Consider the following 19,270-nt stretch of genomic DNA (forward strand, 5'->3'; position numbering starts at 1 on the left):
CCAAGCAGTTCCAGCTCTACCTTTGTGCAGTGACATATTCCGCATGCTTTGTAGAAAAAGCTAGCTCAGTCATTAGATTATCTATCTTTTTCTGTCCGTCCGACTTTTCCACTTATGCCAACCCCTATATCTTGCGTACGTAGCACGGTGTAGGAACCATAGTCTTACATCGTCGTACGTAGCGTACGTTGCTTATAATATCTCTATGGTTGACGTCGATATTAGCGTTATCTGTTGCGCAGACCTGGTACTTCGCAATCCCTCTATCCGCGCGGAAGCCAATCGGTGCAAGTTTCGTCGCCTCTTTTCAGGCCGCGTCGCGACCGGCCAATCGAGAATCGCCAGCTCGCGTATATCTAGAGTTTCGATAGTCAAACGCGTGTTTTTGCATGACAGTCGACGGAGTTCCGACGGCGGTAGGTGGAAATTTTTCTGGAATATTTTCTACGGTAAGAGCACACGCTGTACATTGACCGCTTCGTCAACTGTCCATAAATCAAATACTACGATATAACAGCCGGCGAAAGACGGTAGGTACGATAATCGTTCGATTTTTTTTACACTTGGCATAAAGTTTTTCTGATTATTCCTTGACGGTGGTTATTTACATTGTATGCCTGAAACGTTGATGGTAGTTTGGTTATGAACGCGAATATTTGGCGATAAAAAGTAATAATAATAATAATAATCGTAATATCTAATGGCAATGGTACTTTCATTCTTGTGTAGCTAAATTGCGTCGACCAATCGAATAACGCCAGCTCGGGATTACTCGCTTTTGACAGAACACAACGTGTATATAAAATCGCGTGACGACGGGAATACGGTAAATTTGAGCCAAAGCTTCTTGTCGAATCGATCGTCGTGTAGGATAAAGTTTAAAAAGTGAAATGAAGTAACCAACTTTGAATAAATCCGTGATTTATGACCAGTTGAGACGTCAATATTAGCATACTATCTATTTTTATCATTCGGGAAATAATACGACACGATTTTTTTTGCATTGAAAGATTTTGCCAAATTCATATTCATCATTTTAACAAAAACACAGACAGCTCAGTCTGCTGTTAATAAGTTTTTCAAACACCGTACCTTTTATTTATTTATTCAGCCCCAGTCATTCACAGAAGAAGATCAAAAATGAATTCTGCATTGGGATTTGTTCTCCTGGTGTTCATCGCTGTTATCGGAACGGTTTCACCGGCTAAAAAAGACAGCTGCGAAGGTGAGTATTGCTGCAGATTTTTCTTAATCGATCCATCAGTCGGATAATTTTTTCAAGCCTAATTCATGTCTACGTACTAATTTTGTTTAAACATCAGTGTTGAGTTATCCTTTTCCCTTTTCCATATTATATTGTAAAGAACAAAATTAGACTGAGTAAAATGTTGCTAAATTCAATTTTCTCTTCATTTTTGAGGTTAGTATGTTATATTGGTTTGCAGTTCACTCGTTGTCAGAGGAAAAAAATTTGTTATAATGCGATTCGACAGTGTTGTCAATGCCACTACGTAATTTTCATTGAACATGTCGCTTTAATTTTTAGTTCTTAATCCGAATTGTTTTTGTCTGTTCATCAGTTTGCATAGCAACGGTGAAGAAGTTTGCTGATACTTTGGACGAGGCCACTAAATCAGACACAAAAAAGATTGAAGATGCATTCAAGAAATTCTGCAAAGACACAAAGTCAAAGGAAAACAGATTTGTAAGTTGAGATTAGGATTGCAAGTTCTTGATTTGACCCTATTGACCCTAATCCTAGTCTATGTTCAATAAATCTCTTTATAGAGACATTTCCCTCTATTCACGTATTTCTTTTTCTCACAGCTTTATGCCGCTATATAAATATAACTAATTTCAGTGCTACTATTTGGGCGGTCTTGAGGAATCCGCGACTGGAATTCTTGGCGAATTGAGTAAACCACTGTCCTGGTCAATGCCAGCTGAAAAAATTTGCGAGAAATTGATGAAGAAGGATGCACAGATCTGTGATCTGCGTTTTGGTAATTATTCACCACGCACTAAACGAATGTATCTAGCGAAAGAAGTTCCTTGTTTTGTCTGTCATTTGGGAATGTGGCTGATGTGAATTGTTTGGTTTATTACAGAAAAGCAAATAGACTTAAACACTGTAGATCTGAAGAAACTGAAGGTGCGTGATTTGAAGAAAATTCTTAACGACTGGGAAGAAACATGCGAGGGCTGCATTGAAAAGACGGACTTCATTCAGCGAATCGAAGAGTTGAAGCCACGGTACTCGAGTAGTCAGAAGACTGAACTTTAAAGAGCTCATCGATTAGAATAATTGCCCGATTCGCATAGCTTTGAGTTTTCTTGGTGTAACAAATAGTGAAGTTAATTAATTAATCGGAATCGAATTTGAGATTCGGAAGAAAAGAACAAACTCAACCCCAATCTTATATGATTTCGCGTTCCATCGTTTACGATAATTTTTATCAATAGCAGAAAGTTAGGTATGCTAAAACGTACCAACTTCGACCAGTTTTCCACCAAATATTTAATTCCGTTGCGACAATATCAGCTGGTACTTTTATTTACCCAAGGGCAGATAGCTTAAAACTCGAAACGACGAGCCAAATAAATTACGTATTTATTCTATCATTGTATAGATTAAATATCATTGATGTATGAACTGAGAGTTTAAATGTACGAAATTTTCCTATTTGATATATCACTCGATCATTGTTCATCATTCTCAGCTCGTCGCTTCGCTTATGAAGTTTTCAGACGATGTTAAAGTTTATTTAAACTGTATAATTAAATCTTCGCAATCATCAAGCGTCGATCATGAGAAAAAGAAAGATATTCCCAATGCCAAATACCAATGCACAGGAATGACTGTTTATTAGTAGTAATATTAATAATGATAATTTTAATTATAATAAATAATTATTACTGTTTGTAAAAAAAAAAAACATGAAAAAAACGATAATACAGCTGTGTCGTATCTATGTATTTATGAAATGGCTCTCATTGATGGACCGGGGATGAATTAAATATTGAAATATTTATAACAATTCAAATAATCTTCATTTTGTCACATTATTTATTATCGTTATCATTTTTTTCATTTTCTGATACTCTGCAGAGTCACGATTGAAGTAAAATTTGGTCTTAGTTCTCTGAAAATGTAGAATGTATCAATAACGATCAAAAGTTTTAACCATTTTCAAGCACAATCGCAATCAAATCAACAGTAGATCATAAGTATGTTTGACAGTGATATCAGTAATCTACAGTTACGGTAATTTGCTTTTGACTATGCTTTTGTAAAGGAAGAAAAGGAAAGAAAAGTAATCGTTACATGATCAACTTCTGAATACACAGTTTCTTATTTACACTTTTCAAATGACTCCACGATCCTTTTTACCTTTTTTTTCCTATCCTAATTAATCCCTTGTGCCAAAAACAAAATATCGTTATTGCTGTCGAAAAAATGTACCGCATATAATTGCATTTCTCTAGGACAACAGCAATTCAAATTGATTATAAATGTAGAAACAATTTAATAATTGTAAAATCAATTTGAATATTATTGCCGGTCAAATAAAACACGATCTGTATTCCGCAGATCAGCGTTCCGGTTCGTTTCCGCGTTCCCATTTCTAGTTCGAAGACCGCGGTCGGTTCGGTCGCGTCGGAATTTCAAATTTATCAAATTTGCTTTGAAAATACGTCATGGCTCAATAGCCAGGATCAAACAGCAGGTGAAATATAGCCAGATGAATCCGTGGGACACTTTTGTAGTGCTATCGAGTGTAAACATTGCCGGGTTCGACGCCGGGAAGGAATGTAAACAAAACAAAAGCGTAGCGGTCACGACACGTTCCGGAGCTCGCTTCAGTCTGAACTCGATGCTCAACGCGTTCGCGTCTTGCCTTTGCTCTTGAATGCTCCCTGCATTCTTACTTCGTGGTTTCAATTGCGCAAAAAGATTGCAATTAGTGATTATGTGATTGAATATTGTGAATTGTGAGTGTTATCCGCGCATAATAATCATGCAGAGTTGCGATCGTGTAATCAAACGTTGCAAATCAGAGTCGGAAGAATCGAATGCTAAGCGTCGGTATGTAAAACAAAGCAAGATCGTGAATCGTCTTTTGTCAAACAATCAGTTAAATCTGCGTACCGTACCAGGTACGAGCAAGGTCAATGCATTCGATAAGTCATCGCGTGTGTCCTAATTATTTGTGCCTAAAGTTGTTCGGATCGTCTCATATCGCGATACCGATACAGCCGTGTGCAAAATTGTAATAAAGTTGTGCAGTTTTTATCGAAACGCAGTATGGTTTTTAGAAATTGAATGTGCGTGAGTTATTTCAGTGTTGTGACCGTAGCATCGGATGGAACAGGTCTAATTGGACGGAGTCTCCACCTTCGAATTCCCAGAAGCTCTGCGCAGTAAATAACTCGCCGGGATTCAGAAATGGTAAGTCGAACACGTTCGTTACTCAACATTCTGTTATCTTTTTTCTAATTGTAAGAATTGAATCTACGATGCAGGTTTCTTGTCACGTCTCCTATAACGAATGCGCGAATTATTGGAATTATATTTGAGATGTAATCAGATCGGCGGCCTTTTTCCGGCAATAATTATTTGTCGACGATTAAAATAACGGTAAATTGCGATCTCGATCAGCAGAATAACGAATGACAAAATCGTTGCCCCCAACAGCATCGCGAATATGAGGGAGAGGTGATGAAGAGCGATAGATTCTGACACGCTCGAGTTTGACTCCAGCTTCGAACTCGGCGCTAGCCATATCGATTTCAGACGTTGTATCGCCCCATTTTCGAGTAGTCTCAGTACCCTGTAAATCGACATCCGTTATTAACACCTGAAATTTCATGTTTTCGAGCAATATTTAACACAAAGATATAACAATTTACGGCTAAGATTGCAATTATATTTACATCGATAGAACAAAATCCCCTGATTTTTTATTGCACAATGACGGTCACGTAAACTCCGAATAACCGATAATTCTCGATGTTTCGATTCGATTTTCGTAAAATTTGTTCGTGCGCGAATCTTTCTCCCCGATTTTTATCGTTAGAATTTTTCTCGAACTTTCTTTAGATGTTGGATTATTCGAAAATGTGAAAGGACTTATTTCATTCCCGCCTCTGGTTTGAAATCAATTCCTAGCATATTATTACGACTGCCGCATCATGCATATTTTACGCACCCCGTGTTGATCGCTTTTGTGTGCTTAAATCCGCGAACGAGTCCTCCTGCGACCCAACCGTTGTAGTAATTTTTCCCAACGTATGTCATGTCGCAGAGTTTCGAATTTTTCGCCTCCATTTCGTCCTGAGCTTCGAAATAGGTGTACTTTCCAGTGCAGACTTTCTCGTACGACTCCAAGTCGATTCCTGGACTAAGCCTGTTGCTGTTCATTATCTTTTTGTAAATCGGTATCTTCGATCTCTGTTTCGTAAAGAGCAACGACGTCATTCGAGAAATGTAAAGATTTTTAATTTTGTTTTAAAATTTGCAGTCAGGTGAAAGTAGATATGGGGCATTCCGTGTCAACTCGACCAATGATTTTCCCTTACCATTTTTTATTCGCTTCTGGATTTTTTCTTCGATTCTACGATCTCAAAAAACTACTCCTGAAGTTGTTCAGATTTTTTCTTACAATGGTTAATTTTTTTTTATGATTAATCAAACTTATTTAAATATCGGCTTTTGCTTTTAAATCTCAAAAATCTTATTTTTCATTCTCATCGTTCTAATATTGGTCGATGTGGGGCAATTTTGTTTCCACTTTTTCAGCACTATCAACGTTTTGAACAAACAGAACACCACGTTTCAAGGTTTCGAAAATTTTTGAAAATTATAAAAAATTTTGTACAGATTTTTTAGAATTCGTGTTCATCTGTACAGAATTTTGGTATTTCTTTAAAAAATTAGGGAGCGTTGAAATATGGCGTTTGGTTTGTTCAAAGTATTTGAAGTGCTAAAAAAAAAAAATTAAAAATAATCACTCCACCATGGGATGGGCGTCAAAATGATCGGAATGGAAAGTGAGATTTTTTCGGATGTTTAAAAAAAAGTCCGTTTTTTTGTGTTAGTTTTAAATAATCGTAAAAAATTCGCGATTGGAGAGAAAAATTAAAAAAAAAAAAAAATTCAGGAGTGCTCCTTTGAGACTGGAGAATCGTATACAAAATTGCGTAGAGAATGAAAAACGGTGAGGGAAAATCATTAGTTGAGTTGACATGGAATGTCCTATATACAGAGTCTTGATTACAGATTTTTATACCGACATTTTACCGACGCTTAGCCAAGACGCAAACCTTTTTCTAAAAAGTGGCAGGATGGTTCGATTTCCCCACTTTGACTGACTTTATCGATAATCAGATAATTGAATTGCTCGACCTCACTGACAATTAGCCCCTCCTTACCATATTTTAAACCCTAATCTGGTAAACTTCCTCGAAGGTAGAGTAATTGAATGATCCGACGATCGATAAAGTCAGTCAAAATGGGAATATCCCCCCACTCTCGAATATTCTAAAAAGAGGTTTATGTCTTGGGTAAGTGTCGGTAAAATGTCGGTATCGGAATCTATGTCCAGCAATCTCCTCGTACGTATATCCCATCGAACGGCGAACAGACGCAATCGCCTCGTAGTTTTTTACTTCAATTAAACGAACCACGAAAACCGAATAGACGAACGAGTTCCGTTTTACGGCCACTTTGTAGTTCGTATCTCTGTAAAGCGATTCCAGATCCTCAAACGGTGTCTGAAATTCCCGCTGCGTTACGTGCGATATTAGTTTAGAGCTGAACGCGATGATCAGAAGCCAAGAGAAAAGGCGAGTCGATAGCAGCAGGATCTTGGCACGCCTTTCGAACAGCGACGGTAGCCAGCCTGAAGGTGAAAAACTGCGTTATTGTAAAGAAATTAGCCGAAAACTGTTATCGCGGTTGCTGCCACGCTCACCTTGGTTACAGTACATAGAAAATACGTAGAAAAAATTATCTCTCAGGGTGCAGGAGGCCGTATGATCGGCTTTTTTTGTCCCCTTTATCTTCCCCGAGGTTAACGTCTGCTGTAGAAAACTTGCGAAAACCAATACGAAGAAAAGGGCGATTGTCGACATCCACAGGCTCGGTCTGAACAATTCGATCATCCACGTATTGTGATGTTGCAGTTGTGTTCTTATGTACAATCTGTACCTGCATTGATATTAGAAAATGTGTATATAATATGTATATACACAGAAAATTAGCAGAGTTATACTTTTTAGCGAGATATCTTTCTTTAAAAATTCACCGCTTATTTTAAAAAATTGTTTATTTATCTCACGATGAAAAGCTCCAATTTGCAAGATTATTTTTGATCGATTCGCACCCCGTCATCCACATCGGCAGGGTGAATTGCAAGGCCGTTGTTCGCGATGGGAAAACCACGGTTCGTGGTATTATGTCTGTTTCGTTTCGATAAATGTATCCGATCAGTCCGTCCCACGAACCATTCTTACTTTGAGTTCCGTATTCGCGCTGACTTATCAAAGTGTACCGAATTCTGAAATTTGTTCCCAATGTCACGCCTCGGTTTCGCTTTCATTAAAAAGGAGAATTGCTGAATTTTTACACGCAGATCTCTTATTTCCATGGTTTTTATTTACCTTCTCATTCTAATACTCACTTGAAGTTTAAAGTGTCGGCGATAAGTTCCCACACGTCGCCATGCAGGCCACTGGCTACAGTGTTGTTGTTGCGAAAAGTTATAAGATTCTTAATCTGAAAGCGCCGGTATTATTATAAATTACGACTGATATAAAATTTATCGATCTTATAATCCACGGGGGACTTTTAATTATCAAAAATTTTACGCATACCGGAAATGCGGTGAGCTTTAAAGTTGTACCGTTGAAATTGTAGGCCTCCGTTGATCTGATTTTCGCGATAATCTCGTTGTGTAGTTTCGCGAATGATGGGACGTCGAAGATTCTTACAAAATCATTTTTATCATCACTCCATATTACACCGTTGAAACTATCCACGGTGGCAAATTTATTCCCGATAATGAAAACCAGGAGTATAAGAGAAAATAATGTATAATCGGTCGATCGATTGCGGCGATACATATCGACGATGTTACTATTTTAATTTGCATAGGTTTTTTTCGTCTCGGTACGAAAGAAGCAAAATAAAAAAAAAAAAAAATGTATTTTTTGACCCACGTTTAAATCGCGTCGCTTCTAGCGCGTAACCGCTAATGGTTTTCATTCGCTTTACATCGTCTATTTATTCAAACCCGTATAACATTTGTTATCTTTGTACAGGGATATATATATATATATATATATATATATACACATACACTATATGTATACATATATCGTTCTTCGATCTAAATGCATCGCCATTAGCCTTTTGCCTTTTTTTTTTTTTTTTTTCCTATTTCGCGCCATTATCCAGCGCCGATTAACGATTGCTCCGCAGAATTTCTATCGACAAACGGCAAAGTTATACATACATACGTGCGATATTTTTTATTTTGTTTTTTACCCGAATAAAACCGCGATTTCGTTTTTATTCTCCATCAAAATTTTTTTCTGGGGATTTTGGGATGCTAGTGAAAATATTGCAAAAAGGAAGGCGTGTACAAAAACATTAATTATTTATTATATAAATATCCTGGTTAATTAATGTATAAAGATCATCTTACACGGCTAATCAATCGTTCGTTTATTCGTGTGTTCATTATAGGTGTAATAATAATAATAATAGTCATTTATACATATAGATATGTGCGTGTGTATAGTTTACACATGTCTCATAAATTAATTAAGTCTACATCCGGTTTACACGGAATCAATTTTCTTTTCGTTCGACGCGCATGTCACACACATATCTATATACATGTATCATATACATTATGTTTCTTACAAAAGAAAAAGATAAATATCATACGTGTATAATGTATATTTTTTATTTATTTTTTTTTGTTGCTTTTTCTCTTCCTCAATATCAAAACGGGTGTGTAAAAAAACACGTTTTATAACGTGTAAATCGACGTCGGTTTCAATTGTCATTGACAGAATTTTGATTTCCCTTGAAAGTGTGCCGGGTGGAAAGAGGAGAGCGAGGGTGAGAGGGGGAGGGAGGGAGACTTCCGTTATGTATACCTTTAATGCTAATTTGGTAACGATATGACGGGCATATCTTTCGTTTCTTTGTTGTTTGTTTTTTTTTTTTTTTTTTTTTTTTTTTAACTTTATTTGCAGTTTGTATAATTTTTTTTTTCTTCGCGTAATACTTTATTATCATGTTTATTTAAAAAAATGCCTGTATGAAAAGTATCCGCGCCTACAGTTGCATTCGATTTTTATTATCATCATCATCATCATCGTCGTCGTCGTCAACGATTTCCGTCTCGCACAAGATCTCCGATCAATCTCAATATCAATCCATTTTTTATTATACACGAGTTTGGTTTACATTGTTTTTTTTTCTCGTTTTCTTTATATTTCGATTTCTTTTCTTTTTTACTTCATTATTATTATTATTATTGTTTTTTTTTTTTTCATACCGGAGGTACCATATAAAATTTCTTATCAGTTAAACGTTGTTTATTATTATACATAATACGATCTATACACGTACCATTAATTATATACATATAATATATATTTGTTTTTGTTTTGTTGTTTTTTTTTTTTTTCCTAATCTATACAAAGAATCTTTTTTTCTTTTCTTTTCTTTACGCGAAACGTTGTCATCTCGCTTTCGCAAACCGAATATTTAAACCACGTATGATAATTTTTTTTCATCATTAGGATATACTCAACAGTTCCTTCTTTCTTCCTTTCTCTCCGTCTATGCGTGAATTAAATTTCTTCTATTATTTAAATGTAATTCGAAAGTTTTCCAAGTCGTATAGTTCACGATTATGCGCTTTAGTTAAAAAAAAGAGAGAGAGAGAGAAAAGAAACTACATTTGAAAAAATTAGATCCGGGATATGAAAATCTATCGATAAAGTATCGCGCGTTCTATGCAACGATATATTATACATGAATTTTTGCTTCTGAACAAGTATGTCGGAGTTTCAAATCACATCGGTCAAATCACGCCATTCTAATATGAAATAAAATTTGTCGAAACTTGAACGTAAATATTTTCGTTTTAAAAAATTTTTTAGTAAAGAAATATTAAACATCTAAAAAAAAATAACACACGACGCGCAAGTCGACTTTTTCACGACGAATTTATGGTTTGAAAATTAACCGCGATAATCATTCGGAATCTATCAACAAAAGTCGTAAATAATAATTATAATAATTTACAATTCTTTGATTGAATTATAAACACCTGACAAATAAATATATGATAAGAAACAAAAAAAAAAAAATAATCGTTATTACGAAATTCTCTTCTTTTAATTCTTTCAAGTTAGGAAAATAGTTTTCAATCCAACTTTCCACAACTCGGATGTGTGTATTATTCTTAATATCTAATTAATAAAATATCGTTACATTACAACGGTAAATGTATACTTAAAAAAAAAAAAAACAAGAACAATGACAGTTACCAAAAGATCTTGGGCTGTTTTGGCAGTTGAATTACAATTTCTGTAATAATAATAATGGTAAAAATATTAATAATAATAAAATTGTAAAAAAAAAATGTATAGTGATTCTGAGCAGTCTGTATATTATACTACGTATATCAGTGCATATATTTTTTAGTTATTTTTTTTTTTAACTCTAATTCTAAATCGGGCAAAAACACATCCAAAAATTAAAGTCTTCGAAATATTAAATATTGAAAAAGTTTTCTTTTTTTATTTTTCTTCAGCGTCTCACCTAACAACAATTGTTAGATTTATCGCTTATAGTCGGGCGTAAATATCAAAAGTACACAATGATCCGACGTTACGGTACAATGTTTCAATAATCTTTGCAAAACTTTTCACCGCTGAAGTGACGATAACAGTAATAATAATAATAATAGGAATAATAAATATAATTTGGGTAATAACATATCATTCTTGCCATTTTCTTTCGTATAAAAATTTTATCGACTTATCGTAGAAGGTTCTAGTAAAATAATCTAACGTTAGTAATTAAATTCTTATCGAACCCAGTAATACAAGTATAACGTGTAATAACCGACGAACTTTTTACAGTATTAAGATTGGATATTAGCAGCGAAAAGATTTGAAAGAAGACTAAGACGAGAAAAAAAAATGAAACATTTACCTTAATTACATCTAGTTTTCTGCTGTTTATTTCCTTGTTCTTTCTTCCATTCGTTAACGCTTATAAACAATATATATATATATTATATAAAGTACGAGATCTCGTTCACGGGGCATGTATCAAAATCATTTCGACACTCTAGTTTCCGTTGTGACTTTACTCGGATCGGGTAGCCTGACCACCAACTGAGCGCCGTTTTGCATCGGCCTCGTTCCATTCGGCGGACTGCTCTTGATCATTGACTGATGTACGGGGGGCAAAACCTTTTTGGCACCGCTCAATTTCGGCGAGCAGCACTGTTTGTCGTTGTACTCGTTTAGGTTCACGTTGGAATTGGCGTTCTGATAACTCGATTGATTGGTAGTTTTCAGCGGCGTAGCTACGGCGTGTTGTTCGGTCGCCAACTGTAGGTTGAAATTCTGCTGACGCGAATCCACGTTCGGATTCATTGTCTTGATCGGCACGTTGTGATCATTCATATTGCACAACGGCTGCATCTCTTGGTTACACTTGAAACTACTCGACTCCTTTCGGTTCAACGAATCGGTCTTGTAGATCGGTGCTGACAGCTGCGTAGAATTCGTTTTGTTTGTACTCTTGTGGCTACTGCCGGAGTAGCTCGTAACCGACTCGTTGCAGAAGTCGCTGAGGTACGTTTGATTCGTGTACCAATTCTGCAGCCTGTGATGGATTTCGGGAAACTGTGGCCTTCTGTTCGCCACTTCGTGCCAACACTCTATCATCAGACTGTATATCATCGTCGGACAATCTTCCGGACAGGGGAGCAGCTGACGTGATCTTATCATGTCGATTACTTCCTGGTTGTTGTATCCGTAGTAAGGCTGAAAGGATGAAAAAATTTTTGGGAACTTTTCACGGAGACGAACGATACGATCGATGGAATGAAATTTCGAAGATTACTTCTTACCTGTAAACCGTAACTGTATATTTCCCACAGCACAACGCCGTAGCTCCAGACGTCCGATTCTGTGGTGAATTTTCCATAGAGTATCGATTCGGGCGGCATCCATCTCACCGGCAGGAGACTCTTGGATTGTACTCTGTAGTAGTCGCTGCTGTAAATGTCTCGCGATAAACCAAAATCGGATATTTTTACGGTAAGATTTTCACCGACAAGGCAATTTCGCGCCGCCAAATCACGGTGAACGTAATGGTGGCCTGCCAGGTACTCCATGCCTGAAAATGTTTTGCAAATAACAAAATTTATCCCTTTAATGTTGGATTGCGGTCAATGATAAACTTTGGAAATGTGAAATAGACTTGCCGGACGCTATTTGAAGCGCTATGTGAAGGAATTCGGGCTGTTCCAATACTTTTCCACTGCCGTTGTTCAGCGGTACGTCAGATCTTGGCGAATGGCAGATGAGGAACTCGTGCAAGTCACCTTGGGTCATGTATTCGAACAGCATGCACATCGGTTCACCCTTAAGAATAACGCCGAGAAGACAGATTATGTTGGGGTGTCTAAGATCGGTCATAAGATCGACTTCGCGTTTGAAATCGCTTTGAGTTTTCGGCGTGGCGTTTTCCTTCAGCGTTTTTATAGCCACGAATATCGTGGGTTCAGCTTTATTGCCAGTTTGCAATTCACCCTTGTAGACTTTGCCTGTAAGTCGGATAAAACAAAGAGCGAAGTAAAATCGCAATACCATTTTTTATTTTCTTCAAAAATTCGTTTGCTAGATTTTAGCCAAACGCTCACCGAATGCTCCTTCTCCCAATTCTTGTAAAAATGCGACATTGTGGATCGAGAACTGTGGTACTCGGTTGTTCGACGTTCGGCTACTTCCGCTGCTCAGGGTTCCCGCCCCAGGAGTTATGTTCCCTGGTCCTGCCAGCAGCGAATTCATTTCCATCGGCTGAGCGGTGCTTCGCCTACCGTCGTAGATGTTTTTGTCGCATTGCATACCCGTCAGCATCTGCGTTATTGAGGGTAAACGGCGACGAGTTAGCTCAACTAACGGTCTCGTTGTATCGGGTTGATAAAGATCGTAAGAGGACTCACCTTGTTCGACGGTAAATGGTTCGGTTGTCTTCTCGACTTCCTACTTTTGTAACAGCAGCAGTAGCATATTATTATGACGATGAAACCGCTCGTCAAAACTACGCCGACCAGCGCGTATATCCACAAGTTTTCGACTGTGAACAGATGACAAGATTTTATTGAAACGACGCTTGTATCATCGATTTTCAATGCTTCATTTTTCTTCGAACGCTACCAACCGCATTTCGGGATGTTGCAAAACTGGACCTCCATCCCGGTATTGCCTTCGACGAAACACCAGGGCTGGGATTCCCTGCTGCCTGGATTTCGACAGTACGAATGTCTGCCCACAAGTTCTTGGTAATCCGATATCTCGACGTTCAACTGTTGAGACCAAAGCAGACACGGTTTACCGTACGCGCTGTGATTCGCAACGCCTCGATAAGATTGGCCCGTTCCCCAGTAGCAGCGATCGTCTGGAAATAATCGACAGGACGACGAGTTACAATTAGATTGTTCATCTTAAACTTGGTCGTCTTTCAGACTCACCTTCTTGTACGTCCTTCACTGCTGATATTCCAAGACTCAAACAGTCGGCGGCTTCCGGCGTTCCGTCGGGTGGAAGATCCGAACATTCCAAAAGAGGCACCTGACTTATCACTTTTTGCCTCTTCGCAATCACGTACTCTTTTCGGCACAATTCGTTCTCCAATATCTCACACTCCTCTCGACATATCCTTCGCAGTTTGTGATTCAAGCGATTTCTTCCCGCCGTTCTCGCGTCGACGTTAATCGTTTCTACCCCGATCTTTCTGGATGGAAAATTACCATCGCTGTCCAGCGTGAAGCTAAACTTTGAACTGTATTCAGCTTTCCTTTTTCTCCTCATCACGCCGTGCGTTTTTGTGAAATCGTTGAGGTTGTCCTCTCCGTCCGTGTCGTCTGGTGACACGATTTTACCCTGATTGGCATTAAGCAGGTTAAATAGCTGTGTACTAGCCTCCGAGTTTTTTGGCTTTTGGTGATACTTGGCCTGTTGATCTCTGCATATCGCGAATGCCGAAAAGCAAAGCGAAGGCTTGGCGTATCTTTCGCATGTCGACGACAATTCGCTGTTTGAAGTTAAAAAAAAAGTTGTTTTTCAATTTTATCCAGGAAACGTATATAAGATGCAATAATAAAATGACGGGTTCTCTTTATTGTTGGAATAATTCATCGACTCACTTTGAATAATTTATCACTCGGAAAGCCTGCAAAAGTCTTTCTTCAAGTTCTTTCTGCGTCGTTGTAGACGGTACGTAAACGGAGTGATTGCCGACAAATTCTGCGCACACTTTCCCAAGGTATAGCTGTTTCAGAGATGTTAAAAAACATAAAATTTATTACACGATTAATCGATAAACAAAAAAAGAAAAACTTTATCGCCAAGTTTTGTCTCTTATTATTAATTTTAGGTTTATACACAGAGCGAGTCGATCGAAACTCTGAGAATGGGCGGAGCTCGGTTGACGAATTAGGCTGTACTCCTCAGCCAATCCGACAAACGATAACAAAGATATGATAACGAAGGAAAGACGACGGCACGAAATGTCAACAATTAAAAAGTCGTGGCTAGATTGGCTAATTTGCCAACTAAGCGCCTCCCATTCTCGGAGTTTCAATTAACTCATTCTGTATACGGTCGGTCGAATGCGAAGTAGGAAGTTAACGTCAAATAGAACCGCCTGTCTTTCTCGCCTACTGTTTTAGACGATAAAAGAAGACGAGAGTTTTCCCACTCACTTCGCAAGTTCCACCCTTGTCTTCGTTTCTTATCGGTATACTTCCCCCAACGCTCGTAGGCACGTGGGGCAATTGAAAATGCCCGTTTATCGAGCTCAGGTCGACGGTGCTGGATTGCGAACTCGTCGGTTGAGGGCTGGGTGGAAATATGTCGCTGAACGGGTTCGTTGGACTCAGGTGCGATATGTGCGGGGTCGACACGCCGATTCCAGATATATCCAGCTTGTCTCCGATCGCCGTGCTGTTTGAAAATAAATAATGGATCATAAATGTGTAATTCGGTATTTAAAACTTGATTGAACTTAACGATATTAATCGTCGTTTTGTATCTATTAAGACTGTTGCGTGTGTGAAACATTGATTGCTACAATTTAGTATTCTAGTATAATTGTTGCAATCTTGTTTTCGGATTTAAGCGAAACGGTATTCATTTGAAAAGTTAATTCTTGTTACTGTTGTTGTTATTTTTATATATACGGTTATACCTCGTTGCGTTATTGACATCTGTTAGGTTATCTGCGATATTTTGTGTAAGTACAAAAATACACGAACTTTTCAACATTGAAAACATTAGGTACACAAGTAGCAGCCTCATTATTGTTTTATTTTTATTTAAGAAAAAAGATTTTATTTTATTTTTTTTTTTCTTCCTTTCTTATTATTAGTAGGTATTAATATTATTAGTACTATTTTTCATATGATTATCAACTTTTTATTGTCAGAGCATTGAACTTATCGACGATATCGTTGTTGTTGTTTTTATTATTGTTGTTGTACATAGAGATTGCTGTTGGTTTCATTTGTTGTTTGCGAACGCGGCTGTACGCGTAGCTACAATCCAGCTGCGTTCGAATGGCGAATTGAATTTACTACTACTACTACTACTCTACTATTACTACTCACTAGTACTACTACTACCACACTATACACTACTATTCTTTGTCAACGAACAACGACAAACGCGTAAATTCTGTCGGTCATTGAAATCTATACATTGAGAGAATAGAAATATGTTTTACCGACGGACGGTAATCTGCCATTCATCATTTACCGACAGTTTTTGTAACGTTGTCTTCGTAATTTCGATCTAAAACAGCGTCAGGCTCGCGGTAACCGAGTCGTTCAAATTTTTCACATTTTTTATTTATTTTTCCCTAAACTTCTTACGGTGAATATCGAGATATTCGATTGATGATAGAGTGGAGGTAAAAAAAAAAAAAAAGTCAAACAAATAATACGCACATATATTGATAAATATATTTCATTCTCACCCATCGAGAAGGTCGGGAAAATGCGGTATCATTGGTGAAAAACTTCCTCCTACGTCCGATGCCGCGTTTATCGGTCGGCCGGCTGAAACAAATAGTTGAATTGAAAAATGCTGTAGTGCGTAACGAAATGTTTTTTTTTATTTTTTCCTTTTTTTTTTTTTTTTTTTTTATCTTACCTCGCTCATCGCTATATTCATTTCTCAAATATCGAATAACTTATGAAAATTCTTAATATTATCTATTACCAAAACCTTGTACGAGACACAAATTTAAATCGAGTGTGATTGAATAAGAGCTGTTGCTTGTTTCGCATTCTTTCTCTCCGGTCATCGTGCATAAATTCGTATGATTTTTAATACACACAACGTTTAGTAATAAGAAAATCAATTGAGATCGGTAAACGTGATTTGATCGCTTGTATTTTTAGCCACCGTGAGACAATACGGTCAAAGAAATATCTTTCCCAACTGTTAATCACCGCATCATCGGACCGCCTGCATATTTCATCGTTAAGCTCATAACTTGACGTTCGTGTTACATTATATGTATACTACATATGTATATAACGTTGGGTATATAACAAACGTATACATTTATAAATTATACAGGCATAAATATATATGTTATATATACATATATTGTACAAAGGTCGTTAGTTCTCATCACTTTATATATATATATATATATTTATCAATTTCATTGCCGTTAAATATTATTGATGGTACAAATGTGGGCGTGATCGAGCGTTTCAAATCTTTCTGTTTTTGTAGAAAATTTTTACTCAACGCGCGCGATACTTTGGGTATGGAAAAATAAAAGAGAATATTATACGCGGCGATCGTACCTACGAAAAAAAAAAAAAAAAAAAAAAACGGAAAAAAAATAGAACGAAGAAATTGAAAGGTAAAAAAGATGTGATTTCTTTTTTCCTTCATTAAACTACGAACACAGCGTGTACGGAAATAAAGAATGGCAGCAGGATGCTTTCGGTTGTTTTACGTATCCATTCCCAGGTACGCTTGCATTTATGCTTGTACGTCATTTATAATTTAGACGTACAAAGAGCTGCTCTGTCTACCGTCATCTATAGGTATACATATAAAGCCTGTGTGCCTAGCCTGCCTTACGCGTTTTGTTTGAATTCGTTCGAAACTCGTCGCGCGAAGAGTGAAAAGAGTGCGAAAGGAATAGAAAATAAAATTTTTTTTTTCCTAAAGCAAAAAACATTTCAATGGGTTGTTTTTTTTTTTTTTTACTGTGCAGGTACATACACGCCTATACGTAGAATGTTTTTGCTATTCATTCGATGCTCTTTGTGCTTGTGAAATTCTCTCTCTCTCTCTCTCTCTCTCTCTTTAATATATATATGTGGTATGCGTGCTTTGGACAAAATGGTCGTAGAAGAATATATGAGACGAGGAGAAAGAAAGGAAGGAAGGAAAGGGTGGAAAAAGATAAAAGTTGAAATGAAAATTGTAAAGAATACCTTCGCCTCTTTCATTCCTTTCGTCTTTTCATCGTCGGTGGTTGCTTGCTTGTTGCTCGCCGTATCGGCAGTAGCGATAAAAGGATAAAATGTAACATTATACTCGTTTGGTATGCGGGGAAAAGTTAGGGAATTTCGAAAATAAGACTGGAAATTTTGGGTTTGTCGAAGAAAGAAACTCGTTTCTTTATACAAAGTATTATCGATCTTGAAAAAAAAAAAAAAGAAAGAAATAATAGAAGAAAAAATTGCATGGATTGATAAAATTCTGAAATAATCAGGGAATTGTTACGGGTCTTTTGCGAAAAGACGAGGAATCGTTCACTAAATTTTTTTCTCATGCAAATAATACGACGAGAAGAAACATTTCACTCGCTAGTTCTTTTTCTTTTTTTTTTTTTCTTTAACTTCTCTTCGCGCTCTCGATCCTCTATCACAATAATTTATAACTATTTCGTATGCTTTATAGATATAACTCAATTAACACGGAAGGCTCAATTTTAATTGTTCACTTCCTTTAATCCCGGTATTACATACACAGGCTCTAATATATATCTATACGTATAACCACAGTATCCTCATACATGAATGTATATACGTATATGTATACATGTATATAAGGGATCTAACGTTTTCTCCTAATTAAGGGAATTAAACGGGAGTTATTCACGTCATTTATCGTTCATTAAACCTCTGATATATCGCCGTATTAATTAAAGTCGATGCGATGAGTAATTCCTGTATTATACTTGTATATTTTTACTTATCTATGTTGGATTCTTCATCGAGAATTTTCACAATCCTTTAGTCGTCACGTTTGCGGTGAATAACGAAGAATTGGATGATCAGTAACGCTGTTTCATGCGGATACGGGTGATAGGCGACTAAGAGAACAACTATTTTTTTTTACACGCTTGCCCGACAGCTTCAAAGTTCGGGAAAAAATCCCCCTGTTTCTCATAGCATAAACTGCACCCTCGATAAACTTGTTTAAAGGCGACGACGGTATTATAAGGTACGCATAAAATACGAATTTCTATGGTAATTTCACCCTTGGATAAATCTATCTACATATATATATATATATATATATATATATCTATTATATTCGATGATGTATGGAGAGCGTGTAATCTACTATGTGTATAATCGATTCGTCATCTTCACTCAAACCCTCCGCGATCTCCTTGACGCCTAGCAGTATAATATACATGTACATATATATATATAGTTATGTGGGTACTTTACGCATACGAATCATGGGATGGCTATAAATATTATAGGTATAATATAATATTGTACATTATATATCGATGAACGGCGTCTGTATCCTTCGGCGAGAAAGATCGATCCGGATATTGATCCGTTTTTTTTTTTTTGTCCGTCTATCCGTTTGTACCGTTCTTATTTTTGGGTGGGAAATATAAAAATGCATTATTTATCGACGGGATGGTACGTTGTCTGCTGTGATAGTTTAAAATACG

At 37.0% G+C, this 19,270-nt stretch overlaps 4 protein-coding genes across 10 annotated transcripts in view; 2 read left to right on the top strand and 2 right to left on the bottom strand.

Moving 5' to 3' along the window:
- The first annotated feature begins 190 nt into the window (after positions 1-190).
- Positions 191-2,936, top strand: LOC107226933 (mesencephalic astrocyte-derived neurotrophic factor homolog). Of its 5 annotated transcripts, none has more exons than XM_015667918.2 (5): positions 191-449; positions 1,112-1,225; positions 1,581-1,705; positions 1,862-2,003; positions 2,109-2,936. In XM_015667918.2, exons 1-5 carry the CDS (start codon positions 206-208, stop codon positions 2,282-2,284), a joined length of 801 nt encoding a protein of 266 aa, XP_015523404.2. In that variant the 5' UTR covers positions 191-205; the 3' UTR covers positions 2,285-2,936. The 5 variants fall into 5 exon arrangements, with proteins under 5 accessions (XP_015523404.2, XP_046590638.1, XP_015523401.1 ...); XM_046734682.1 differs by having other exon boundaries at positions 191-416; XM_015667915.2 differs by having other exon boundaries at positions 375-530.
- A 951-nt stretch (positions 2,937-3,887) lies between these two features.
- The window catches only part of LOC107226948, a 110,486-nt gene continuing 95,103 nt past the window's right edge, over positions 3,888-19,270 (top strand). The window contains exon 1 of the mRNA XM_046734672.1: positions 3,888-4,450. The gene's annotated coding sequence lies outside the window, so the exon portion shown is untranslated. The remainder of the gene's footprint in view (positions 4,451-19,270) is intronic.
- LOC124293727 (glutamate receptor 2-like) lies at positions 4,445-8,124 on the bottom strand. Its single transcript, XM_046735874.1, has 7 exons — positions 7,876-8,124; positions 7,683-7,777; positions 7,341-7,559; positions 6,975-7,210; positions 6,685-6,902; positions 5,211-5,452; positions 4,445-4,832 (listed from the first exon to the last, which is right to left on the bottom strand). The coding sequence occupies exons 1-7, from the start codon at positions 8,122-8,124 to the stop codon at positions 4,586-4,588; spliced, it is 1,506 nt and encodes a 501-aa protein (XP_046591830.1). The 3' UTR covers positions 4,445-4,585.
- The window catches only part of LOC107226920 (tyrosine-protein kinase transmembrane receptor Ror), a 126,349-nt gene continuing 116,303 nt past the window's right edge, over positions 9,225-19,270 (bottom strand). The window contains exons 5-14 of one of the 3 annotated variants that reach the window (XM_046734668.1): positions 16,301-16,382; positions 15,030-15,270; positions 14,472-14,596; positions 13,797-14,359; positions 13,487-13,723; positions 13,269-13,402; positions 12,966-13,182; positions 12,528-12,869; positions 12,171-12,439; positions 9,225-12,084 (exon numbers count right to left, since the gene is read on the bottom strand). In XM_046734668.1, the coding sequence (XP_046590624.1) occupies positions 11,368-12,084; positions 12,171-12,439; positions 12,528-12,869; positions 12,966-13,182; positions 13,269-13,402; positions 13,487-13,723; positions 13,797-14,359; positions 14,472-14,596; positions 15,030-15,270; positions 16,301-16,382 (2,927 nt within the window). In that variant the 3' untranslated portion in view covers positions 9,225-11,367. Of the gene's footprint in view, positions 12,085-12,170; positions 12,440-12,527; positions 12,870-12,965; positions 13,183-13,268; positions 13,403-13,486; positions 13,724-13,796; positions 14,360-14,471; positions 14,597-15,029; positions 15,271-15,514; positions 15,920-16,300; positions 16,383-19,270 lie in introns of those variants that run through there. The other 2 variants (XM_046734670.1, XM_046734669.1) reach the window with 2 other exon arrangements.

The sequence above is a fragment of the Neodiprion lecontei genome, chromosome 3 (assembly GCF_021901455.1).
Source record: "Neodiprion lecontei isolate iyNeoLeco1 chromosome 3, iyNeoLeco1.1, whole genome shotgun sequence".
Lineage (NCBI taxonomy): Eukaryota > Metazoa > Arthropoda > Insecta > Hymenoptera > Diprionidae > Neodiprion > Neodiprion lecontei.

Bases quoted from the DNA above. Each gene is read 5' to 3' on its own strand.
- LOC124293727 (XM_046735874.1), bottom strand. From the start codon at position 8,124: ATGTATCGCCGCAATCGATCGACCGATTATACATTATTTTCTCTTATA. The intron at 7,778-7,875 runs GTATGCGTAAAA...CGGCGCTTTCAG, and splicing joins TAAAGCTCACCGCATTTCCG to ATTAAGAATCTTATAACTTT. The intron at 7,211-7,340 runs GTGAGATAAATA...ATATCAATGCAG, and splicing joins GCAAATTGGAGCTTTTCATC to GTACAGATTGTACATAAGAA.
- LOC107226933 (XM_015667918.2), top strand. From the start codon at position 206: ATGGTTGACGTCGATATTAGCGTTATCTGTTGCGCAGACCTGGTACTT. The intron at 450-1,111 runs GTAAGAGCACAC...TTATTTATTCAG, and splicing joins TTTCTGGAATATTTTCTACG to CCCCAGTCATTCACAGAAGA. The intron at 1,706-1,861 runs GTAAGTTGAGAT...AACTAATTTCAG, and splicing joins AGTCAAAGGAAAACAGATTT to TGCTACTATTTGGGCGGTCT.